Here is a 20,227-nt window from a genome sequence, read left to right as displayed (position 1 = left end):
ATGCGCAAGACAGTCCTTTGAGGTACAGAAAGAAAATAATTTTTGTACTGTTAATAAATGAAAGAAAATAAATCGCTGTTTATTTCACCTTTATATCATCCTTTTTAATTTCTATTTTAGTGTATGTTTTATAATGTACATAATAGTACAGAAGTACATGTATATAATTTAGAAATAAATAAATATATCTACATGAGGGGTGTGCGCTCAGAATTTTTTTACTGATGTGGTACACAATCAAGTGTCTCTCTGTTCCAAGAAGCACTCAACACTTCTTTGCATGATCTTAGAGGAGGAAGAAATGGCTGCCTCTGTGAGTTTTGAATACTCCAGGATACAGTTCCTTGATGATTTGGGATCCCTCTCCATCACATTTTGAATGTTACAGAATTTGAACTGTTTTCTTCAGTTAGGCATGCCATGGATCACAGGTTTCTCTTGGCTGTCCTCCTATGAGCTGCTATTTTTAAGCACTGAAGAGCTGTTCATTTTAAGCACTTTAAGGCCTTAAGAACTGCCCCACCCTCACTGTAAAAATACACTATTTCTGTAGAAGATAGAGCCAAAAGCACTGTTCCCTAATGTTCAACTACAAGTCCCAGGTAAAAACATGTCCCAGTGACAGCAAACACTTCTGAAAGAAGTACATGAAATGTATATGAATATGCCTCATTATTATTACAATTGACACATATCACTAGGCAATTACTTCATCTAGAGACGCTCTAAGTGTGGTGAAAGAGCAAGTTGTTAGAATAGAACAGAATAGTTCCAGTTGGGAGAGACTTAAAATGATGATCTGATCCAACTGCCTGATCACTTCAGGGCTGACCAAAAGCGTATATATTAAAAGCATTATCTCCAAGTGCCTCTAACACTGACTAGTACAGGGCATCGATCACCTCTGGAAAGCCTGTTTCAGCGTTTGACCACCCTTTTGATACAGAAAGGTTTCCTAACATCCAGTCTGAATCATCTTCTTGATCAGCTGTGCATTGGTTTAAACATGTCCAACTGATGATCAGATAGTCTATTGCAGTTTCAAACTTTTCAAACTTGATTGAACCAGACACCTGCCAGGATGGTGAGACATCCAGTTCCCAGATGGGTGGGCATATTACTAAGAAATCAGGAGCCGAGACACACAAAAAAAGTTACTCTTTTGTGAATAATTTGATAGATTTTCAGCTTCACTATTTTCTAGATATTGGTTTTCAAGAGATCCATGAAATGGCTTTTAACTAAGTTCAAAACTCTGCTGTTCATTGTGGTTTGGATACTCAAGCACATGAGACAAAGCTAACATTCAACAAATTTCAGGATTCTTAAGTTTTGCATAGCAGCTGTAAATCAAAAATTACCTCCAAGTTTCTCCAGCCTCCTATCTCCATATTTCATGCTTGACAGCAAACTACCTTATTAAATGTGAATACGGAAAAGTTTCTTTGTGGGTAATCTAATTTATAACCTGGAAGCCTTGCTTATCACTAGTGTTACCTGGTTTCCAAGTTGGCAACAACAACCTATACTGCCAAGAAAGTCAGATTTTTCATTCCCCACCCTCCACTTTTTGTTTTGTTTTGGGGTTTTTTTTTTTGGTTTTTTTTGTTGTTGGTTTTTTTTTGGGGGGGGGGGGGGGGGTCGAGGTGGGGAGGCAGACCTAGAGAGACTCAGATTCTCCTCAAATCCATGAGAATACACACAGAACATTTTGACTTGCATGCCTGTGAAATACTATTTTTGAAACATCAATAAATACTTACTCAACATAAGTTTGAAGCAGTAGAACTTGCTACCTTAACAACAACAACAGCCAGTGGAATAGAAAAGCATTGTTAAAAAGAAAATATAGAATGTTTATTTATAATAGTTTCCATTACACAGCAAATAATCCTAAATCAGATCTCAAAGTGTTTTACAAACAGTAATGTAGTATGCCTTGGGCAGAATTACAATCCCACACTTGCTCTTACGTGCTGATAAGAATTTAAACAGATTACAGAATACATTTACTACTTCAAAATGCTACTAACGGTAGGGTAGCAAAACACTAAGTTTTAGAATTACACTAACACCATTCTAAAATGGCTGGACCATAAAAAGTAATTGGTCAAAAGTCATGCCTCATTACAGTCACATTAGTGATACCACTTATTTTGCTGCCAGCTCACTTTTGGTCAGAATAATAAAAAAAACAAACCACAACAAAAAAAAAAAACCAACAAAAAACAAAACAAAAAACAAGTATGAAAGAATGATTAAAAGATGTTATGACTGGCGTTGACCATCAGAAACCTGCTAGGTTTCCCTCTCCTCAGTAAGGAACTATGAGTTCGTAACACACTTTTAAGAAGAGTTCATCTGACAGGCATGCTACACTCACAGCAATAACAATGCAAAATTATACCTCTCCCTCCAAATATCCAGTGTAGTTCAGGCTCCTGACTGCAGTGTCTCACAAACAGCTATACAAGAACACATTGTCAAGATACAACAGAAACTGCTCCACAATTTGAGCCTTTACATAAAAAAGCCAGCCAACAAAATCAAACTCCAAAGACAGATCTTTAGAACAGTTTGATTGCATATAGCTCAGCTAAAAATTAACAGCAGGTAAACAAAATCAAACTCCAAAGACAGATCTTTTGAACAGTTTGATTGCATATAGCTCAGCTAAAAATTAACAGCAGGTCTGAACATTCAAAATCTCCAAGTATCAGAGTGGTTTAAAATGAGCTCACACCTTCCCCCCATCTCCTCCAAATAATGAGGGAGGCCAGAAGTACAACACGAATCATAAGCTGTATCAGTAAGTTCAGCAAAGAACTCAAGAACAGTCATCTCAAAAGCTTACAGGCAATCAGCAGCTGTGGGGTGGGGGAGAAAAAAAGACTTGGAAAACCATCTTTTTTTCTTCCTCAGCTCTGAAACTGGCATAATTAAAATGTAAATTCCATATTCCTGAGGATTTTTATAAAATCCATTTCAAGTACTGGCATAAAATGACCTACTTCAAGAGAGAAGTGAAGGAAAGAGGAAAAAAAAACCCAAACCAACTCTGTTTACAAACTAGAAGTACTTTTTACTGCATAGAAAAGACCCTTCTGGGTGGTATCTCTGTGAGACATTAGGCAGAGAGAACCAAAGTACCCCAAAGCCATCTTTATTTTCTCTTCATCCTGGATTGTTTCAAAGGCCACAGATGACTTCGATTTTACTTCAGGGCCCAAACACATACAAATTACTCCAGAGAAGGTAAAATAGTATATCTTGTATTTGTTATGAACAGAATGGAATATACTATTACTGCAGATGTATACTATAGCAGCCTCATTGCAATTAATCACCACACAGTAAGTCTTCCATCTATCTGGGTCTTGAAACACTACCAGGGAGTGTCTCTTCAATAGGACAGTACCTCCCTACCCAACAAACAAGGTTTGGGAGCATAAACTATGTAAGTTTCATAATATACTTGATTATTTATCATACTAGAAGTCACATATGCTATTAAAAAATTAAGCCTTCTCCTGTTGTTTTAGGATTTTGTCTTGCATTGAGGAAAGGGTGAGTAGCAAACTGTTTCATCAGTTTGAGTATTTCTAGGACTACCAGATGAACTTCTACTGCATCTGAACAACATGCAAATAAAATAAAAGTATTTATTTTCTTTGTATAGATTCATCCTCTCCTGCCTAACATTTTAAATATAGTCTTCAAAAGGAAGCTGCTTCCAATATTTTTTAAGGGTAGCCTTAAAGCTGGAAGTAATAAAATATAAAGAATATTTTTTATAAAATGTGTTAAAAATTTAAGCAAGTTTACTGTAAGCTATTTCAGATCTCAAAAAACCATAATTTAATCTCAGAATTATTCTGTCTTACATTACTGCAGTTCTGAGGGGAGCCATTTCTGAATACACGACTTGCCAGGAACACCACCCCCCCTGAAACGTAAAATACATAAATTTCTTTAAGTAGTTTGATTTGTTTCCACAGGACCAGAAGTTCTTCACATTGTATAGTTAAATAAGTTAAATTATTTATGTAATACTGCTCTAATAACTTTTCTCCATTATACTAACTTACAACTGGTCTTGCAATTCCACAATGATATATTCCAGCTGTTCCTTCTCCATTTTATGGGCTAGATCCATATCTTCAATTCTTTGTAACAGCAGTTTATTTTGTGAGACAGATTCAGACAGCTGGTTTTCTCTGAGTCGTACCAATTCTTCAAGGTAACCCTGGAAATGTAAGTGTTAGAAAGCTTTAAAGAACACACTATCAAAAAAGCCTTTTCATTATGTATGTTTACATTTTTCTGGTTTAAGATGTATACAGTTCTACTTTGGTTTTGTTGTAGGGTGAAGGGTTTTTTATTTTTTAACAGATTAGTAAATAATTTAGTATGATATTTCCTAATAGGTATAAAAAAAATAATGTACTTATTTATATTCCTGTGGAAGAATAGAATAATGGATGAAATAATGAGGCAGGAATGAGACAGCATGGAACACTAAATCATTTTTCAAAACAGAGAACAGTCACTAGTACAAGAAAGAAATTAGAATTCTACAAATTAACAGATGCAGGATGTTACAAATTGTGTAAGGACAAGAGTAGAATGTATCTCTATGGAACCGTATACTTAATGAAAGGGATCCAGAACTATTACAAAAACATATCCAACATTAAAGTTTCTATGAAAACTGCAATACCACATCATACATTAAAATGACAGAAGGTGGTTATTGAAATAAATATTAATCTACAATAAAGCATAAGGTATGAAGGTCACTTCTTTTAGTAACATTGGACATGTACAACTGGAATGTGCATTTATGTTGTCATTTTTCCCACTGATACTATAAAAGATAGGGGCAGTCCTAATCACAGTCCAGCTACTTAGTCATCTACAAAAATCCACAATGTGAGTATTTAACAGCAACTGTGATGACACATGGTCACAAAGTATGTTCCCAAACTACACATTTGCTTACAACACTAAGCAGCTATCTCTTTCTTCTTCAAGCAGAGTCCCAGCATGTCAGATGTTAATAACTTATCAATTCTTAGGTAAAGTTGGATACAATAAGTCTATATTGCATAAAATTTTGCACACTCCTTGAAGTCTGTGGAAAAATGTGTCACACTTTCATAGGTGCCTACATGAAACCCAAAAATCAAAAGAGGTTGTTAAAAGTAGTAACATGCTACTAATATCACCACGAAGACTATTAGAGGCTTGGGGCATCTCCCATATGAGAGGCGGCAGAAGGAACTGGAATTTCTCAGTCCAGGGTTGGGGAGAAGGGAAGAGCGGGAGGAAGAGAATCGTATCAATATTTAATGTCAGGGTGTAAAGAGGATGCACTCGGACCCTTCTCAGTGGTATCTAGTGAAAAGAGGCAAAGGGCACAAACTGAAATACAGGAAACTATTTAAAGGTAGGAAAAAACTTTTCCTATTTTTAATTTTTTTCCCCTAATGAACACCGGAACGGGTTGTCCAGACAGGAAGGGAATCCACATCCTTGAGATATGCACAGCCTGACTGAACAAGGCCCTGAGCAACCTGCTCTAGTCTACCTTTTTTTGAGGAGAGGAGTTGGACTAGACAGTCACTAGAGGTACCATTCGACCACAACTATTCTGTGATTCTATTACTACATACAGTTCTAGCCACTAGATATATTTATATTTGATAGGAATTTATTTTAGTCCCAGTACAAGTTTCCAAGGAATCTTCACAGCTTTTCAGTAGGCCTGATTCTGCCCCGTCAAATGTTACTGTTTTCTTGACTGTTAAGCTACTCCTTGGAGCTCTAAGTAGTGCTTTGAAAGTACTAAATGATTCATTAGGATATACACAGATTTTCTGCCTCCCAGAAACATCAAACCTTTTACAAAGATGTTTTAGATATAAAGCATCAGTATCAGAAACAGAATACTATGAATAGTAAATAACTCTATTGATAACAACATGGAGATGCATCATCCCACCAGTGAAAGCATATAAAACTCTAGTATAAACAGTACACAAAAAATCTAGAGGTTTACTACACAAAAGTGAACAGTTTACACCATTCCAAAATTGGGAAGGGGAAACTTCCACATAAGTAACAAATGTGTAAACTATGAATCATTAATTTGGACAAGAGACAACTTGGAAAAGACAAACTCATATTTCCAGAGCGGCCTTGAGAGGACAGGAAGTAAGAGACTGTACTTTTCTTAAAATACAAGAGCTAAGCACCATGAAATCAAGCTAGTAGGAGCCAGATTCGAAAGACAGTAAAGGAGGTAGCTTTTCACACAACAGATGGTAGATACACAGAATGCTTTGCCAAAAATATGGTTTGAATGCTAAAAATTTACATGGGGTCAAGGGGATATTTTTAAGAGAGATCCATCATGGGTTACTAAACAGACAAACCTTACCATCTTCAGGAAGTCCTTCAGCTGATATGGATTGGCCAAGAAAGTAATAGAAGAAAACCAGCACATTTATATTTGCTTTGGTTTTATTCTTCCCTCCACATCTACTTTGGGCAAGTATCCAAGATTGGATAGTAGGATAAGCAAGGATTCCTGGTCTAAACCAGCACAGCAATGTTGATACAATAAAGCAATGCTAGGATTTACCCTGCTAAAGTACTACCTGACTCTATCCTACAATTCAAACAACTCAGAACACACGGATACCTTTATCTCAGCTGCAATGCAATTGCTAGTCATATTGTGACCCTGGTAAACATCATTCACCTGTGCTATTAATGACTGCGGTATACATACTTAGAAGGAAGAAAAGGAATTTATCATTGTTTGCGTAAAGTGAATGACCATAGAGTAAAAGAAGGATCCATCAGACTCACAGTATCAGTTACTACAAATACATTATTTTTAACTGGTCTTCATGTCACAAACATCCAGTTTTCCAACACACAAAATGTCAGAAAGCCCCTTTGTTTGAAAGAAAACACTTTGTCTCTGATTAACTGGTACCTATTGCACTGTGTGCAACTCAATTGTTGCTGCAACTTATTGCCATGAAAAAGGTCCTAAAAAGGGAAGGAGGGCAGCACTCTGGAAAGGAGCGCTATCCCATGATCCATCTAACCTCTTAATGGTCATTTGTTCAAGTTATTGTAGAGCACATGTAGTATAGTCAAAGCGAATTATATAAAAATTTGGCACATCCCAAATGAAAATTAGACAACGGAAAATTCTCTGTCTGTGGAAATAAAAGTTATTTTGCTGCTGCAATTGTCAAGTAGGCATTCTAAAGGAGGGCAATTAGGAAAGTGTCCATGGCTGTCAGAGTAGCTATCATTTTGAAAATTGTAGTAAATCAACAAAGTTTTCAAAGAGTTATCATAAAACTGACTTGAATTCACCCCTACATTAACTGTCTACACAAGCTTGCAGTTCATTAAGACAATGCTACTATAATGTGACTCACTAAAATGGTAATGCTAAAAAAAAATTGAAATACTCAGTATCAGATCAGCAAATAACTTCCCATGGAATAAAAATGTTTCTGAATCTTAAGACTCATGAATAAACCAAAACCTTCATCTGCTGTCACAGCCACTGAAGATCTTTGTGCTTTTGCAGATGTACAGCTTCCTAATTATTCTGGCTAGTGGGTCTGGACACCATGTTCCAGTATTTTTGCTATAGATGTCTGTCACAACTTTGATGGGGTACCCCTTCTTGGGGTATCCTTGGAAATTAACTACAAAAAATTAACATCCACCCATTCTCTTCAATGCTTCTCTGGAGTTGATGACACTTGCCTCATTAAACCCTACAATATTTGAGTCTTCAGGAGCGGTTAGGAAGAGCAGAGTTCAAACTGATCCTATGTTTTTGTCTGGATATAAGGATGAAATGCCATCCTTGAATATGCTCCTGTACTTCAAGTACTATTGGGGTTGTGAGGGAAAAGTTTTAATTTTGTTTATGTATTTGAAGAGATTCCTTTTGAATGGCACATTTTGTTGTACAAAAGCAGGTAAAGTGTCCTCTGTGCCAGGGAGAGCCTGAAGGAACACAAGTTCCTTCTATACAGAAAGCGATACCACAATGGCTGAGAAGACTGTACCAGCAACCTGGATGCCAACATTTAAGGTCGTATTTCAAAACCAAGAAGTGTAAGGGACCCAAAATAGAAAAAAACATATTGCATGCATATTTTTAAAAAATACCTCGCACATCTATTATCCCACAGTAAGTCTAACTTTTTCCACTGTTACTTAGAAGAACTTTAACTAGGTTTTCCTACATCCAATAAACTGACTTTGATTCTACCCATTCTGTACTAAGACTGACTACACTGACTAGCTATGTTTACCCTAATGAATTGAACTCCACCAGGACTCGTTCTCGGGTACATTCTCTCAGTCTGGCTATATCTGTACTAAAACTAAACTTAAGTTCCAAAGGACCATGGTCAAGTCATACTGCTTATTTGTGCTTATTATGATCACTGACAAACACTAATTCACGAACTGAGACCTGAAACAATATGGCAGATTGCTAGTTGCCCCAGGCCAAAACCACACCAGCAATCATTCTTAGAATTTAAACATGTATGTGACTGAGTTGGTACCAGGACTTCGGCCACAGTGAACGTACTGAGTCCCAACTGGTAGAATATCCATTCTAGATCCCATATGCCCCTCTTCTTTATTTATTTATTTCCCCCTCAGTACAGTAAAAACTAGAAAGGCAGAAAGATAATCTTGTGATTCTAATGCCCTAAAGTACAGGAAATAATTACACCTCCAAGCACCCTTATGTAGTTCCAGCCTTTCATATGGTTTACTGTGTTCAGAGTTTCATCAAAATCTAATTCTGACATTAGGAAAAAAGAAAACTAAAAAACCCTAATAAATTCTTTAAAAACATTAACCATGTTTTTTATTTTTCTTTCCTTTCGTTTTTCCTGACCTCTCCCCCTTTCTTTTCCTGTGCACTGTTTCTTCAGTGTCTGTGAACAGTCTTCCCCCTTCTCTCTGCCACTAGCTAATACACATTGTTTTCACTGTAGTTGTAATATAGTATTATCAAAAGCTGACAAGCACTTTGCCTTTAAAAATATTAAAATACTAAAAAAGTTTGGACATGTATTTCACTTCACCTTTAACTTACAGTATTTTGGGTGGTAGAGGCAGAACCTACCTTTGGTTTCTAAAATAACATTCAATATGTTACCTAAATTATTAAAACCAAATACAAACACACTTCCTCCTGCCCCATTCTAGCTTGAAGCACATCTTAAAACTTTATACTTTCTAAAAACCCTTCTCGGTATCACTGAGAAGATAGTTTTGCTTTTAATTCCTAGACTGATTACTTTGCTAATCATTTTTGTTTACTCTAGGGCTAAATGTTAAAGTTTAACATCACTATTGCTATAAAAGCCTTCAACTGGCAGTCTACGTACATCAGTAAAACTCTGTGGCCTCTAAGGAGAGGAAAAATCATGTGGACAGTTGTGTTCACTTCAAGTTCACAACCTAACAGCTTCAGAGATACACTGAGATAGGAAAAAGGAGCCAAAGCTTCTACATTAGATTGTGATATCTGATCTCCAAATTATTATTTTCTCCCCCACACCCCCATCCTCAAACATCTTTTCCTCTCAAATCAGTGAGCAAAGATACTCAGATACTCTGAGGATCATAAAATTTAAGACCACTTACGTGGACCTAAATAATATTTAATATATTTTTCTGCCTTTACTTAAATGGGTACATCACCAGTTGGCTGGTGATGAGCTTTGGCTCCATCACCCCCACACAAAACTAATCTTTTACCTTCTGTTCCAATGCAAGCCGGTACTTCTGTTCTACCCTTTTGCATTTGTTGTACCAGCTGTTTTCATCCGTGATGAATGGAGGACCAATGTTCTCTGGAGTACTGCCTTCACTGCCACTGCTGCCCAGTGTTCTTAGCTCTTCTTCATCACTGCTGATACTGTCAGAACTGAAGGATTGTATTTATTAGTCAAGAGAAAAACCTGCATTTGTTAAAATGCAAATTCCCCTTGAAATTACAGTTCTTAAAGATACTCAAAGCTCTGTAAACCAAAAAAGAATCAAAATGTTGGGAAAGGACAGATCACTAAACACAAATTCTATTTCAAGCACCTAAAGAATGGGACAAAAATTTTCTTGTGATCTATCTTAGTCAAGTTGTCTTAGGCAAGTCAGACAACTGTATGTGGGATACTATCCTGGAATACAAAGGACCTGTATCCTGGAATACACATTGCAATAAGCTAAGGAAATGGTGACTTAATCTACCCTTCATAAATTCAGGACAAAGAGTGGTATCTGACAATAGATTTTACTTGTTTCTAAAAAGCAGAAAACTTAAAAAGTGATTGTCATTAAATTAAATTACGATAAATTTAAATGAGAATGTATAGTTATGGTTATAGTGAAGACCATGTGCATGTTATTTCACAGAACATAAGTATCTCCGTACATTGTATGCAGATTCATTGTCAAAATATCTCCACATCATCCAGAATCAATGTATGCCAGAGAATTCAGACATCTGTCTCAAAGACAAGCATTTTTATTTATCCCGATACCCATTTGAAATATTCCAGCTATGCTTTCAACTACATCAACAGCATTTACTAGCTTCTTAAGTAGTGATTCCTACAACCTGATGATCTTGCCATGATGCAAATTCTGCTTTAACTGAACCACGCAAATTGTCATTAACATGTAAGCTAATAAGAATTTTAGTAGAATATCTAGGGTATTTCATATCCAGTTGTACATCTTCAAGACTATTGACACCCAACTGCTTCCTTCATTTTGGCATACCTAACAACAGAACACATCCCATTAATTCCCATGCTTTTTGAAGATGCTAGATTTCCATCTGATCTGTTAGATAGTGATCATTCTTTTTGTTATTAACCATATGGCTGACCAGAGGAACAAAATGTAGCTGGAAGGTTAGACTGTATGCACAACTGCTCATGATTTTCTATTATTGCTAACTGCTCATACTGCGTATCTCTATATTTCACAATTTACCAGGGCATATATAATTTTTATTTACAAAATAACTACTTTTAAGTTTACGGCTACACAGAAAAGGCCCCAAAGAAAGGACAACTTGGTCTGGCGATCTTCAAAAGGAACCAAAAAGTTTGTTTCCTGCTGAACTGTGATTCTAATTCAAGTAAACAAAGTTAGCATGACTCACTCTGATGAGTCATGCAATAATTCCACTAGTCTGAAAGAGCAAGGTAGCTGAGTGTACAGGTTTGTGTTTAGATATGGATATTATTGTGAATGTGAAATGAAAAGAGGCCCAGTACAAAGTAAAATTTTGCCAACAAAATAAAATTAAAAGAGCAGTGTAAAGATAAAAAGTACCTTTGGGTGAACTTCAAGTACGGTGTATAATCTATGACAGCTGGAAAGGTGCCATCCAATCCCTCACCCTTCAGACAAAAACTGATAAAACAGAAAAACAATGATGAAATTATAACAAGAAAACTAAATGACAGTGACAGTTGAATCTTACCAAAGTGAAATTTGATTTTTCTTAATTTTTTTGTAATAATAAAGGCCTAGAGCATTCCACAGCAAAATCCTACTCAGCCGAGCTAGACTGTTTAATATTAAATGACAATCACTGAGCATATTATAGGACAATGAAACCCCCACCAAATTCCACATAATCAGGGAATAGATCAGGGCAAGTATTACAAACCTTAATTTTTAAATTCTGAAAATAAGAGATGGATTGCAAGGGAATAACAGGAAAAGGAAAACTAGCTGAAGCAAGAGAAAAAGCAGAGCTATGGATGAGCTTGGAATCTTTGGTATTTAAGCTCGTTTAAAGTATTTGCAGAGTGCTTCTGTAACCATCCTACTAACTTTTAAGTCAAAAATCAGTTCTCAAAAATATTTCAGTATCTTTCATATGCTTTCTGGTGTTGGACTCCAGGAAGATGAGGAACATTAATGAAACTAACTTTCAGACAATGTTCTTGAATGGCTGTAGCTTTATAAAGCTCATCTACACTGTCTTCTTTCTGTACTGGATATAAACAACTATTTGAATCATGTTTAATTATCATGTGACAAAAGCAATCATGCTTCCACAAGGCTCATGTCCTTCATTCCTATGTCATCAAAAACCAGATTCTAGTAAGACACAGCTTTTGCTAACTTAATTGCAAAGTGACATTTTTGACAATGCAGTCACTTAAGTGGTATTTGGAAAGTATATCTGAAAGGTTCTTTTTTCCCCTAAGCAAAGCAAAGCAAACAAAACATAGTCCTGCAAAACTACAATTACTTTGAGTAGATACATAATTCCACATTGCTAGGGCCAGGGTGGGAGAGCAGCAGGGAGGAATTTAGATTCTGCTTTCACTTGGGTTGCCCCATCTCCACCCCACAGTCTTATTTACAGTTCCACATAGGTAAGACAGTCAGCACTTAAAAGAGACTGTTTGAACTGAATAAAAAAAAAAAATATCTCAAATATAACATGCAAAGAATGGCTACAGCCTCTCAGCTTTCAAACCACAATACTATGAATTTTACGTGGCACAATAAAAATGCTCCTGTAGTACTGTTCTTATTTTGTCCAGAAAATTTCTAGACTCTTAAAAGCTGCATTGGCAAAAACTTAAGTATCTCCAATGAGAACCAATTATTAGTCTGAATACTGTTAACAGATACCTATAAACATGCCTACGTTAGAAATGAGAGGACAAAGGAAGAACAAGTGCATTCATACAACTAACCTCTCATACCAGTAGCATGTATGATATGTACCACTGAAGCTTATGCAAGGTACACAGTCAATTGATGGTTATTTATGGAAGGTTTTACATACTGCAGACCTACTCTCACTATGCTTTTATTCATGTATAGCTATAGTCCTTCCTAGTATAGTGCTAATACAATAGCAGTTTAATTTTGAATAGCGTAAAGTTTAAACTAATAAAATCTGGTAAGATTTGAATTTGCTGTACACAAGGCTAGCTGTCTTACCATCTTGCAGCACACTTCCATTCCCCCAGAACATATGTTGAGGATGCAGTTAAGCCAATCTCATGACTATATGCTGGCAAAAGCAGCTATCCTGCATTTTCAACCTCTCCCTTGTTTTGTTTTTTTTTTCTTTTTATCTTCTCCTCAAACCTCAACACCCATTCCCTTTCCCCTCCTTATAGTGATACTGGAACACACCTGACTCCATGATGAGCTAGTTCAGCCATCAACACCTGAATTTTTAGGGTTTTTTTCCTCTTTAGCATCCAGTTGCAGTTCCACAGGCAGCTGAACAAAATGCTCACTGCCACTAGAAAGGGAAGATATTACTCAATCCTTTTTATTCCTTCTCTTCTCTAAGCCTTATGGTCCCATCATCTCTGCCACTAATAGGATACTGCCATGAACTAAACTAGCTAACAACAAAACCTGTCTTCATACTGGGTATGTTTTTTTAAATCTCTAACAAGTTCAGCTGGCTCACAGAATGGTCCAGCAAGCCTCAGAACTGGTATAAGGGTACATAGGCATGAGTAAATCTCCAAAGGCCTTTTTGCAATAGTCAATCACTCAGTGCATCCCATGAGCCTACGTGCTGTTTTCTGCCAGTTTATCTCCTAAACTGGTTTGTGACAAGCATTAATGCTGCTGGAGGATAAATATTAACAGTGTACTGCCAGGAGACCTAAGAAAAGCATTATCACTGTCTTTTTCCCTGTGCTTTATTATGAAATCCTTCCCCAGCGGCTCTGTATGAGGCTAGGTATGTCCAACTAGGCATATTAGTAGGGCCCTGCATCAGCCGGGTTTGATCTTTTCATAGGCACTGTAGTCTTTATACCTTGCTGATATTTCTTTTACATATATATATATATATATATATATCTACACATACATACACACACCAAGATGGTTTTTATATTACCTAGGGCACGCTTGCACCTTTATTACTCCAAAACACAGAATTAATCGTATAACAAAGCACACAAAAATCTAGCAATCTAGCTAGAGATTGCAAAGGTAAATTCAAACAATTTGATGGTACTTCACAGTTTGGCTGCAATTAAGTGTAACACAAATTAATATTAAATGGTCATTTGTAGATCAAGCTTTTAAAATCTAGATCCACTAAAGTTAGATACCTACACTTTCTACATATGTAGCTACAATACTGTCACTGAGCACCAGGGCAGAACCATGTACTTCATCACACAATTTTCCTTATAGTTTAAAAATAACCTTCCTTGTTCCCTGCCACCTAAGTTTTGTCTCTCAAACTATCAAGGGAATCTAACAACATTTACCATAATGCATCAACTTATAAGTACTTTCCCTGAGCACTTTGTAAGGAAGCATGCAAATATAATACCTGAAATCAATTGCATTGAGTCCCAACAGCATACCAGCAAGCATATTTGCTTCTTCACCAAGAACAATTGCTCCATCTTCATAAAACCGCCTTCAATAAAAAATAAATTAGTTCAGTTAATACCACTTTCTCTCAAATAATAATGTTTTTTATAGTTAACAAAAAACTGAAGAAACCTAGTTTTAATAAAAACAACTTTTAGGAACCCCAGGCGCATTCATATTGCATTTCAAATAAAGCAAACCAATAGACTGCACAGTACAAGATACCACAATCTTAGAGCACATAAAAATCTACACAAGAGCAAAAAGAATTTACAATATTTGCCCTAAGAAATAGTAGAACAGGATGGACAAAATACAAAGAAAATTATGAAGTTATCTTATACTTTACTGCTGAAAGGAAGAATTTGTGTAATGTATATATATAAAAAATAATTATTCCACCATATGAAAAAGAAATAGGTGTGTCTCAACTGTACTTGCAAGCTCTTTTAAAGTTCAGCATTCACTCTTCATTCTTAGTAGTTGATTATTTTAAAGAAAAAACATTTTCACAAATCAGCTCTATTCCAGGTAGCATACTACTTCTTAAAATACTGCATGTGGGCAAGATGCACACTGCATCCAGTTATTCTGAGATTTAAAATGTTCATTATTTGAAGAAGGAGCGTTGTCTTAACACCATTTCTAACTGTAAAACACTTATTGCCTAAAGTTTTAAAACTCCATACCTTGATCTCAAAACACATTTCATGTATCCTGGTATATGTAGACTTATGAAGGCTGCTTGAAAAAGCAACGAATAAAGTAGCAATTGTTAAATCTGTATTTCCTCACCACCTCTCCATTCTCCCATTTATTTTCATTTTCTCTACCCAACTACCACAGAAACTACTTCCAGACAGAAAAGTTCTATGCACAGGGCAGGCGACTAGGACCCACCACTGTGATGCATGGCCTTGTGAAAAAGGCATTTGGTCCGTTTAGCAAAGTAGCACACAACTTTAATTTCTGTGTTAAAGGAGTCTTGGAAGCAGCAAAGGCAGAAAGGTCACTAAAATTCACCTGAGCATTACATGTGGAAAGAGGGAAACCCAAGAGCTGTTCAGTACCAAAGGCAAGGTTGAAAGGTCACTTACCAGAAGCAGATACACAGTGCACCTACACTTTCTGGCAATATATGATTGCAAGAAGGTGCCAGGTCACTGAATGCAACTTATCTTTCAGACAAATACCAGCAACGCTGCCCTACCAAAAGCTCCATCTGGTTTTAAGAACTGTATGAAAGCATTGGGATGGCTCAGCAAGAGCTCGAGTTGGCTGTATGGCAAACATTCGTAAAAGACACATTTTGGGGCAGAGCTCCAAAGATTGAACTTTATTACAATGCACGCTGTCAGAAGTCCCACTTCTGTAGTTTCATAACAGACATCCATTTGCTGTAAGGAAACAAGTTGTCCAAGACCTTGGATGTTCTCAGTAGAAGCAAGAAATCTGGAAGACTTCCTCTGGGAAGACAGAGATTATAGTCCTGACACTGAGACTGTGATGTACAGACATGGCTCTCTACTTTCTGACTGCGGGAAGTGCACCAGGGGCTAAACTGTTTGAGACAAAATACTGAACTAGATGGACTTTACAGTCTGATTCAGTACAGTTACTGTTACTTGTGAACTAACAGCAATGTTCCCAGTACAAGATTACAAACCATTTCCCTAGCATTTGTAAAATCACTGCCAGGTACCAGTCTGCGCTGTGTTCAGTTTACCTTGTAAAATGGTGCCGAGGAAGTGATCACAAAAAAAAAAAAAGAGACAGGGCATACTTGTAATGATGAGACACAGATGTTAGCCCGATAGAGGCAATGTACCTTAAACCAGCTACAGTAATCTAGCCAAAACAATAGTCCCCTTGGAAAACTCACAAATCTTTCAGTGCTATGCAGTTGACTTCTCACAATAGAAGAGTCTAACTTAAAAGCTTGTGCTGAGCAATTTGTTAGGAAAACAACTGTGTGCCCATGCTTACTCCAACTCTCCTCCAAGTGTTAGATGCAGATCCAGCACTAATAATGTGCTGCTTCATTAAAGGACTAGTCCTAAGATCAGGCACCTAAACACAATGAGGTTTAAAAAGTTAGCAGTATGATAGATGAATCTCATATTCTACATACACACGTGTAACGTATGGTATCTGTACTTCATAGAAATAATTATTAAATATATATCTATAGCACAATACATGATTTAAAATGCTAAATAAGTAGTGCAAAGTATCATCAAAAAATCAGGCCACTTATCAGATATTTAAAATCCTACATGGGAAAAGAGTGTGTCCATTATTGCTTGTGGATTTGAAATCCACACTACTGAGATCTGAAATTGTAACTTTTATTTCCATTAGATGTATTTAAAATATTACTTCAAAACAAACTTTGCACTCACTATGTTTTTAATGCAGGAGAGGTTGTTTCCAAAAGCTATTATCACTGAAAGCACATTCAAATACATTAAACATTAACATGTTCAAATAAATGAATTTGAAACTTCTAATAAAATCATACCACTGTCATCCACTAGCAAACAAACCGCACTACCAAACAGGGACAAAGAATGTACTACTTAACTACATAGTTTGTGACCCTCCTCTTCCTCCTCATCTCCCCCTCAAAAACCCAAGTGACTTTTCAGTTTGAGGCAACATGAGTAAATCTGTTCCAGAAATCTTTGGTTTGAGCTTCTTGTCTACTGTAAATGCAAAAAATCTGGGTAAAATAAAGACAACAGGCCTGGAAACTTCAATAAAATGGGATGTTTACCTAGCTGTGTTTCAAAGTCACCTTAATATTGGCAAAATATATTAGGATCTGTGGACAAATGGCTTTACAAACAGAAATAATATTGTAAATGAACAGAAGTCCTTATATAGAAAATTCTTATTGTTGAAATAGTCCATTCAGTATGTATAAAACTTTTAGACTTCAACATAAGGTTCTACAACATTTTACAGACTCACTCATATTTAGATTACTTTGCCATAAGTCTACAAGACACACTTGTTACAGGATAAAGCATCATATAATAGTTGTATTATCTAGAACCAGTCCAAAATTGCCAGAGTATTTTCTATCACAATGCATATTCTTGTCCATAACAGCTGTTACCATTAGAAGGTACAACAACAACGTTACACATTGTTCATATTACATGAAGAATCCTACCTATGCCTGAACACTAATTCTGTTCTTCTGTATTCCTCAAAAGGTTCCTGGAATTCTCTTCCCTTCTTCAAGAAAAGTTCCTATAAAAATTATTTTTTACTGAGTCTCTAGGGCTTTCTGTCAACCACATCTAATTTTGAAAGGAACATCATGTCTTCTATCCTAATCACGCTACAGTTTCAGAATTAATTCCTTCTTTACAGAAATTTTCTCCTTTTTTGATCTTTCAAGATTTCCGAGTTCCAGACTTACTTCTTCATTTTTAAAATCACAAAAGGATTTTCAATGTTGCAGTTTTACCCATGCTAAAATCCAATCAATTGATAACAACTCCAGATATCTTCTACCAGATTACAGCTCTTTTACTAGTGACACCCCTTCCTATACAAATGAAGCAGAACATTCACTTCCAAACCTAAGTCCCTCACTTAAGCAACATTTGCTAAAATACTGCAAAAATAAAAGTCTTAGAGACCTGGTTGTTTTGAAGTCTTTCAGAGCTGTGGAAATGTATTCAGACAAATGCTTTTCCATAAGTGCTACTCTGATCCAGGCTCGACCCTGCAAGAAGAAACACATATCAAGTATTTAAATAATACAGAATGGAACACTTAATTTTACATCTGAAAATGAATCCAGTTGATTTACCTGGGGGAAATGAGCTGATTAAAAAAATTACCACTTAACAGGAATTGTTGCTAAGATGTACTTCACTACAGTAATAATGAAAACAGAAAATACATTCTTAAAAATAACCTTTATTGTGAAGTAAAGTTCTCTAAAATTTGAAAGGAAAACAAAAAAGAAAAAATATTTTGCTTTAATTATCCACTCCAACCTTTTGAAAATCTCATGTGCATAAATGGTAGCAGATTAGGGCAGAAACCTTTTCATTTTAAAGACAATGGTATTGGAAGCACTCAATAGGTTCCACTGTAAAGCAGCAGTAACCTACTCTCAGGGTGATTTAAGAACTAATTCTCTGTGTTCATTCAAATATTTGTGGGATGAATAAAAAAATACTTGTAACTCAGTGACATAGTTTTATTATGTAATTTGCATAAATTAGTTTTTCATCTCTGTAAGGACATCATTATAGAAGGTGCACATCTTACCCAGGAATGAAATGAAATTTAAGTGGCCTGAAACTTGAGCCCAAAAGGAAAGCTTCCTTCAAACAGTTCTATAAACAGCAGCAATAGCTTCAAAAATAACTTTTAGCAATGTATGTTGCACTATGTTTACAGGTCTAGTGCACAGGATTGTGGTTTACAGGAAAGAGGCATTCAAATGGCTGATACATTATGACGGTTTGAGAACAACAGGAACATTTCTTGTAATGTTCTCAACTTACAAATAGTTATATAAGTAGAGTAAGGCATCTTTCTACTTAATATATTTGGTGCTTATTGACATCTAGCTGATTATCACTACAGACCTTTTACCAAAACCACCTGTAGTAAATTATAATCCTACTTTTAATTTATATAGATCTAGATCAAACTAAAGTTATAATAAGATAGGCAGATGCTAAATAAAAAAAAATTGCTTTCATAAATACAACAATACAGCAAAAATTTTAACAGAGAGTGCACTAAAATTAAAAGGATGTTTATCTGGATAGCTGCCTGTATGTTGCAGTTATTTAGAACATGAGTTAAACAGCCAAGCCCTGCTGATGGTTCTTAGCTAATGACTAAAGCCCATGCAGTTCCAGTGAAAGTAGGGCTAACCAGCATTGGCAAACTCTTACTAACAGATTCCAGGCTGAAGCAGACGCCCATTCGGACCACCAGTAAATCAGATGCATATGACTGATGTATACCATTGGTATTTATGTTGACATGCATCCCAACTTTTCACACATGAACATCCAAAATACTTCCACAGGCACCTTTAAAAATTCTATACTACTCTCCACACTTGCTGCACAAATTAACTTCTTTGTTTACTATTTGGTATGGAGTTTTCCACAGAATAAAAGAAAAAATTAATTTATTTGTAAGAGTATTTCAGAAAATAGCTTTGCATCTTACCTACTGAATTTTAATATTCATATCTATTAAAATCTTGGAATTCAGAAATAGTTATAAGCAATGCAATCATCAGATTCTGGAACATGAGTTCAGGATACTTCCAGGAAGTATTTGGAAATAGGTTCTCCAGATTAGGTGAATTTCTGTATCTCGGCATAAGCAAGAAGAAAAGCTGCATGACTTAAATTATCAGTCCACTATTCCAGCACACTGAGTGCTAGAAGAGCATGGAATATTCTGAATAGGAAAACCAGTCAATAGCTTTTGGTCATAGAATCTCAAGTGTTTCAAAGCTCTCGGGCAAATTAGAGATATTTCTGCTATATAAAATTTAAAACTGAGTCTATACAAAAGAAGAAAGGAGCAACAGTAGACATAGCAAATAAGCTGTTCTACAATGCTATGGATCACCAGAATAGCTGCTTAAAGATCTACTAGATTCATGGTGCTGCTTGATCTAAGCATCATCTTTTATTGATGAAAACTGTGGTTGTGTAAATACCTGTAGTTTAAATTGTACTAAACACAGTCACGTCCCTGAAAAAAACTACCAAAT

General features: G+C 36.0%; 1 protein-coding gene across 1 annotated transcript in view; it reads right to left on the bottom strand.

Annotated features, from left to right (window-relative positions):
• RUNDC3B (RUN domain containing 3B) overlaps positions 1–20,227 on the bottom strand; it is a 54,744-nt gene that overhangs the window by 17,984 nt on the left and 16,533 nt on the right. Inside the window, exons 4-8 of the mRNA XM_055709520.1 lie at positions 18,111–18,196; positions 14,414–14,503; positions 11,410–11,490; positions 9,826–9,994; positions 4,089–4,246 (exon numbers count right to left, since the gene is read on the bottom strand). Of these exons, the coding sequence (XP_055565495.1) occupies positions 4,089–4,246; positions 9,826–9,994; positions 11,410–11,490; positions 14,414–14,503; positions 18,111–18,196 (584 nt within the window). The remainder of the gene's footprint in view (positions 1–4,088; positions 4,247–9,825; positions 9,995–11,409; positions 11,491–14,413; positions 14,504–18,110; positions 18,197–20,227) is intronic.

This window comes from Falco cherrug, chromosome 4 (assembly GCF_023634085.1).
Source record: "Falco cherrug isolate bFalChe1 chromosome 4, bFalChe1.pri, whole genome shotgun sequence".
NCBI classification, from domain to species: domain Eukaryota; kingdom Metazoa; phylum Chordata; class Aves; order Falconiformes; family Falconidae; genus Falco; species Falco cherrug.
The sequence above is the reverse complement of the archived record's forward strand: the minus strand, read 5'-3'. Positions and strand labels throughout refer to the sequence as shown.